Source organism: Hypanus sabinus, chromosome 19 (assembly GCF_030144855.1).
Source record: "Hypanus sabinus isolate sHypSab1 chromosome 19, sHypSab1.hap1, whole genome shotgun sequence".
NCBI lineage: Eukaryota > Metazoa > Chordata > Chondrichthyes > Myliobatiformes > Dasyatidae > Hypanus > Hypanus sabinus.
Genome location: NC_082724.1, coordinates 25,914,142 through 25,920,399, shown reverse-complemented (window position 1 = coordinate 25,920,399; position 6,258 = coordinate 25,914,142). Strand labels below are relative to the sequence as shown.

The window sequence follows — 6,258 nt, the reverse complement described above, 5'->3', positions numbered from 1 at the left end:
AACATGGTGCTGCGGGTAACACCGAGCACGAGCCGGGCACACACGCGCTTCAGGGCAGCAAGTTTAGAGCATGCGCACAGCCGACAAACGGTCGGCGCTCGAGTTTCAGCGTCGCGTCACCATGACGACGCGCGAGGTTTCGTTCGCGCGACCCGAGTGACCAGCTTTATTCCGCTCTCTGATTGGATGAATGGTCAACAGGTGCAAGATGGTGGCTGAAGTTGTAAATTGTTCGCTGGTGGCAGACAGGTTGATCGAAATCCGGTAAAAGTTGGGTTCGTTATCCTGAAACACGGGGTTTCCTGCCGTTGTGCATTATGTTCAAGAACGAGTATCAGGTATTGCAGCTTTGGTAAATGCGTGAATAAACAACACAGCAAATAATAAAAAAATATATAAACATTATATTTTGTGGAAATAATAATGTTTTGTGATTGACAATTTTGCCTTTCTAAAATATTAAATTCTTAGTCACGCAACTTTTTTTAAACCATAGCAATTGTTGGATAGGTTAATGTTCAGTCAATAGCCGAATCTCTGATATCCTTACTGACCTGTAATGTCCTGCGTCCCAGTTTAAGAGCAAATGCTTTACTACGTTGGAAAACACACACTATTTTCTTTATATAAAGGGAGGAGCCTTTGTAGAAATCTTCAGCTCACAAGGCAAAGATCCTGTGGCAAGATGGAAGCTTTGTGGAAGTCCTGCAGTCCAGAAAGTAAGTTATTTACAAGAGAAGTACATTTGTGATTATTTGTTTTTGATGTGAAGTTGTTTTGAAACACCTATTTTAAATAATGGCATGCATTAGTTTAACTTACCTTTTTCCACAAGATAGTTTGTGTTGACATTTTAATAACACATTTGATGGCAGAAGACTTGGAACTCATCACTTCAACCACAACAGGAAGTGTGTTTTACATAGCAATAGAAGTGCAGTCACTGTTTTACATTAAGAAATGCTGTAGATTTACAAAAATCCAGAAATCAGAATAAAATAGTAGCAAGCAACACACACAAAATGCTGGAGGAATTCAGCAGGCCGGGCAGCATCTATGGAAATGAATACAGTCAACGTTTCAGGCCAAGACCCTTCGGTAGATCTGCCGAAATGTCAGCTGTATTCTTTTTCCATAGATGCTGTCAGGCCTGCAGAGTTCGTCCAGCATTTTGTGCGTGTTGTTTAGATATCCAGTATCTGCAGATTTTCGCTTGTCTAAAATAGTAGCAATTATGTTAATATAATTGATGTTTTCGCAGTTGGTTGTGAGAGAGACATTGACGAAGATACCACCAGAGCTAGTTCTCCTTTACATTCACAAGGAGAGGAAAGCAGGACTCAGTTTATATTGGCACAATCACTGTGTACACTCCCTCTCAGCTGCACTGAAATGTTAGCTTCAGTTTCTGTGTTGGTATTTTTGAACTAGACTAGTATATTAGTGGTATGCTAATGTTGGTATATTAACACTAGTACTGGACTGGATTTTGGGACAAACTAGATAATGTTAGTATTTTTATATTTTCATTAGTTATTTCAGTTTGTCTAACCCAGCAATGATAGAACAGTAACATAATTAAGTCAGGATGTGTGTGATTTGGGAGGAAGCCTTGGGTGATGGCTTGTTTTCCACAATTAAACAAAATTGGACATGGCTGTCAAAGATATTTCAATACTGTACTATTGTGCCTTTTTTGTTCTTTCTAATCTAGCCTGTATTAAGATAAAGTTAACAGTTTGAATTTGAGCTACTTACTCATCAGAACTTGAAAGTAAGAGGGCAGAAGCTAGAATAAAGGTGAGGACTAAGAGGGTGGAAGGTGTGGATTATGGGCAGATTGTGAGGGTAAGGGAAGGGAAAAGGAAGGAGTGAGGGAGCAGAAGAATAAAGGAAATCCAGAGGGGTGGAGGTGGGGAAGAGACAGACAGGAGTAGCTTCTGGAAGTTAAAGAAATCAATGTTGATAGTATCATGTCAAATACTATCAATACAGAATATGAGGTAACAAAACACATACAAAATGCTGGTAGAACACAGCAGGCCAGGCAGCATCTATAAGGAGAAATGCTGTTGACGTTTCGGGCCGAGACCCTTCGTCAGGGCGAATATGAGAATATGAGGTGTTGTTTCTCTGATCTGAGTCTAGCCTCAACTAGTAAAGGAGGCCATGATGCACATGTCTGTGTGGGAATGGGAAGTGTAACTCTAAATGGATGGCATCCCTCTTATTCCCCACTCCTTGACTTTATCTCATGATCTACTATTCTATTGGATTCCATCCTGTTTAGCCTTTTTTCTCTTCCACCTATCATCTCTCAGCTTCTCAAATCATTTCCACTTCTCCCCTCCGCTAAGTACCTGTCTTCCCCCCTCATCTGGATTCACCTATCACCCATCAATTTGTGCTCCTCCCCCTTCCCACCCACCCCCATCCTTTTATTCTGGCTTATGCCCTCTTTCTTTTCAGTTCTGATGAAATGTCTCAGCCCAAAATATTGACTCTTCATTTCCCTCCATGGATGCTGCCTCACCTGTGTGTGTTGCTTTAGATTTTCAGCACTGCAGACTCTCATGCTTTCATTTAAACTGTGAGCTCTTTAATCATTACTCCTGAAAATGCCGATGGGTATCCTTTGGTGTTATTTGTTGAAGAAGTTCTGTCCAGAAATGTCTCAGAAAAGTTGTTTCTGAAGATGAACTAGGTATGGTATGGCTTCTTTGAGCAAAAGGTAAAGTATTACTGCTTGATGAACCCTAATTAGGAGAGTGAAAGAGTTGCTGATTGGAAGTTCTACCTTACAAAAGACCCAAGACATTGTCTATGAAGAGAATTGGGCTGACCGTGGTAGTTTAAAGATGTCATGTCCATGTTGGTCAGAAAGGCAGTCAGGGTGATGGGAAGAGCTTATGGAGTGGGAGAAGGCAACAACATCACTGGGGGGTGACTACCTGAAAGAGTATAAAGAAAGGGTATGGGAGTTGGATGTTTGGAACAAATACTGTGAAATCTCCTTTTAAAGATTTCATGGTGCAAGAAGATGGTTGCATTAAATTCCCAATAGAAGAGTAACTAATACTGCTTAAGTCCCCAATCTTTCATATGCAGAAAAGTTTGTCAACATTTAACATATTACTTTTATCATGCCCGCTCAGAGGATGGAAGAACTATTGAAAATGATTCTTGGTATCCCACTCCAAGGATGCCTTTGCTCAGATACAGCATCCAACATTTTGGTTCCAGTTGACATCAGACCTTTGATTTATAACTGCATTCCACAGTTTTTCTTTAGCATTTCCGATTTATAAGGAAAAGATCCCACTTTCTTTTAACAGCTTTATCAGCATCCTGTCATTTTTAAATATTTATGCATATAACTCTCCAAGTCTCTGTGTTTCTACTGTTTCATCTAAATTGATACTGTTCAGTGTATGTTACAATCCTTAGTGTATCTCTTGAGACATTTTCCTAGACACTTAACTCTTGGCAATATTTTCGTTTTTACCTTTGTTTCAAACAGCATTTGGCACTACTGCTCAAGATGATAAAATTACTTTTGTAACCATATCTGAGATCAAAACTAGAACTACAATGTATGGACGGTTGCTGGTAATGAAGATTCTTAGGTGCCTTAAAGATACGAAATGATGGCCAGCCAGAGAAAAAAAAATATAGTTTGAAATTCCAGTGAATTGTGTAGCCTGAACTGGAAATTAGGAATATGTTGCAGAACATTTTTTGAGGATTATTATGTGAGTAACATCATTATAACCTGAGTGCATTTAATGGGGAGAGGTGGGAAGGGGGACATATTTGCACTGTCAGTTTGATGGTAGTAGGTCATATGCTTTAATAAAAATAAATACATAGATTAGTGGAATTTTCCTGATCATCCCTTTTGTATCCAACTAAAATTTTCTGACCATTTCCATATCCCTTTTGATTTTTCTTTGTGATGCGCCAATTGTTGCAGTTTGATTTGCTACATGTTCTGACCCAAAGTCTATTCCTTTAGAATGTAGATGGATTCTCTTGAATGTATAACATCAAAGCTCTGTGGTTATTTTGCCTAAATTTATCACTTTCATTTCTGTTTTTGTTTTGACTATAACAATATCCCAAATAAATCCAAGATAAGGCACTTCAGCAGATTTAGTTAGAAGCCAGCCATTGTATCAAAACTAACATAAATATTCTTTTCCTTCTCATCTCTTCCTTAATCTACATTGGGTTGGTGTTTTCATCATCATCAGCTTCAAATTATTTTTGCTAGCCTGATTTATATTGTTGTCAGCTCACTGAGATATACCTATGACTGTCTGCATAACTTAATTTTATAACACTATGAATAAATCAATACATAAAGCTGACAAAAAATCAAAGATGAAATCTTGCAAATAAATTGTGTCGGATAACTCTAACTTTATGCATATATCAATGGAAATAGTAACAATCTGTAACCCTTAACATCAAATTGTGCTTTAAATTCAGTTTAATGATGTCTCGAAATTTTGTGTGGTACCCAGAACTTAGCTAGTAGTATCTTTGTGGTTTTACAAAATACAGTACATGGGCTACAGTCAAAAGGTTTGTATATTTACTGCCTGAACTGTATTGTTTCATTGTATTAGGGGTATGAATCAGAATATTATATACTGAAGATTGATTCATATGGGACACATTTTTGTCGACATTTATAATATCTTTTTCTGAATTAGAAACAGTTCTTGCAGCACAGCATTTTATCTACACTTTTAAGTATCTGCCATGCTCTGCCTGCAAGGAAGGTGGAAGAATATTGAATAATCTTTAAATGGAATTAGATAACCTTTTGAATGGCAAAAATTGCAGGGTTTTGGAAAGAGACCCAGAGCACTGACCATCTTTTTGCCTCTGCTGCGTTCTTCCAGCAGTTCATTTTTTGTTCCAGATTCCAGCATCTGCATTCTCTTGCAAGGAACATGACTTATTGGATACTATTTTGGGGAGCTAGCACAAGCATGGGGTCAAATTGTGCTCCTTTAGTAGTATCTGTTCTGTGATATGTCAATGATACAGGTTTCCCCTGCAATCCGAAGGTAGAGCGTTCCTATGAAACCGTTTATAAACACAAATGTTATAAAGCTAAGAAGTAATTACCATTAATTTATATGGGAAAAATTTTTGAGTGTTCCCAGACCCAAAAAAATAACCTACCAAATAACACATAAAACCTAAAATAACACGAACATATAGTAAAAGCAGGAATGATATAATAAATATACACCCTATATAAAGTAAAAATATTGTAGGTACGGTGTAGTTTCACTTATCAATATCGTAAATGCGAAAATCTTCTTTGGTTAGCAAAAACAGGTACTAATGTAGGTCTTTCATAACAACGAGCTGTCATAAAGCGAACGTTCGAAAAACATGGGACATCTGTACCTTGAAAATTCTCAATCTGATGAGTCAAACCAAGTTTTGTTTTCAACTAGTTGGTAGATTTATTGATAAGATGCAGAAAATGAGGAAAATATTGGAAGTGCTGAGCAGATTTGGAAATTGCTTTGTTTTCTGTAATTATGCTTAATTTTGTTTTGTCCGTAGTTGATTGTAACTACATGTACTATGAGAATTTTGCTGTTACTTGTAAATTCCTTTCAAAGCTGTGCATACTGGGGCTTCAACATTTGTAAGTATTTAGTTCATTCTTCTTTAATTGCTATTTAGTAATGTCTAAACATTTCACTGAACCTGACAAGAAACTTAATCTTGTCAGATATATGCAATAATCACAGTGAAAACTACTTCTGTATGTGTGCACTTGTATCCATTAATCAATTTTCCTGTAACTTGAAAGTCTATTCTCATTAGATTAGTGACTTACTACCATCAAATCGTCGGTAAAATTTGAAAATTGACAAACCGCTTTACAGGAGTATGTTCTGATTTGTCAGTATATGGCTGCCAATGTTAAGGGACTGTGCAGAATGAAGTTTTATAATTGCTGAGAGTGAAGTATAGAACATGACATAAACACGAGTTTCTGCAGATGCTGGAAATGTTGAGCAGAGCCAGTAGGTCTACCACTTCATTTAAGTTTGTGGATCTTTAGTAGGAAGTACAAAAACAATGAGTCTAATAGGTCAGTTACAGAAACAATAGGTGTATTAGGATTATTCTGTTGCATTGATACATTAAGACAATCTGATATAATTTAAAGAATAACATAAACTACATTTACAAAGTAATTGTTTTTTACAACTACAAAATCGT

General features: G+C 37.1%; 1 protein-coding gene across 6 annotated transcripts in view; it reads left to right on the top strand.

Moving 5' to 3' along the window:
• The first annotated feature begins 200 nt into the window (after positions 1 to 200).
• Positions 201 to 6,258, top strand: part of cfap20dc (CFAP20 domain containing) — a 487,560-nt gene continuing 481,502 nt past the window's right edge. For all 6 annotated transcript variants that reach the window (XR_009506786.1, XR_009506785.1, XM_059944235.1 and 3 more), the window contains exons 1-2: positions 201 to 338; positions 633 to 719. Coding sequence is in view for 4 of the 6 variants with exons in the window: in XM_059944235.1 (XP_059800218.1) it covers positions 318 to 338; positions 633 to 719 (108 nt within the window). In the remaining 2 variants the exon portion in view is untranslated. The remainder of the gene's footprint in view (positions 339 to 632; positions 720 to 6,258) is intronic.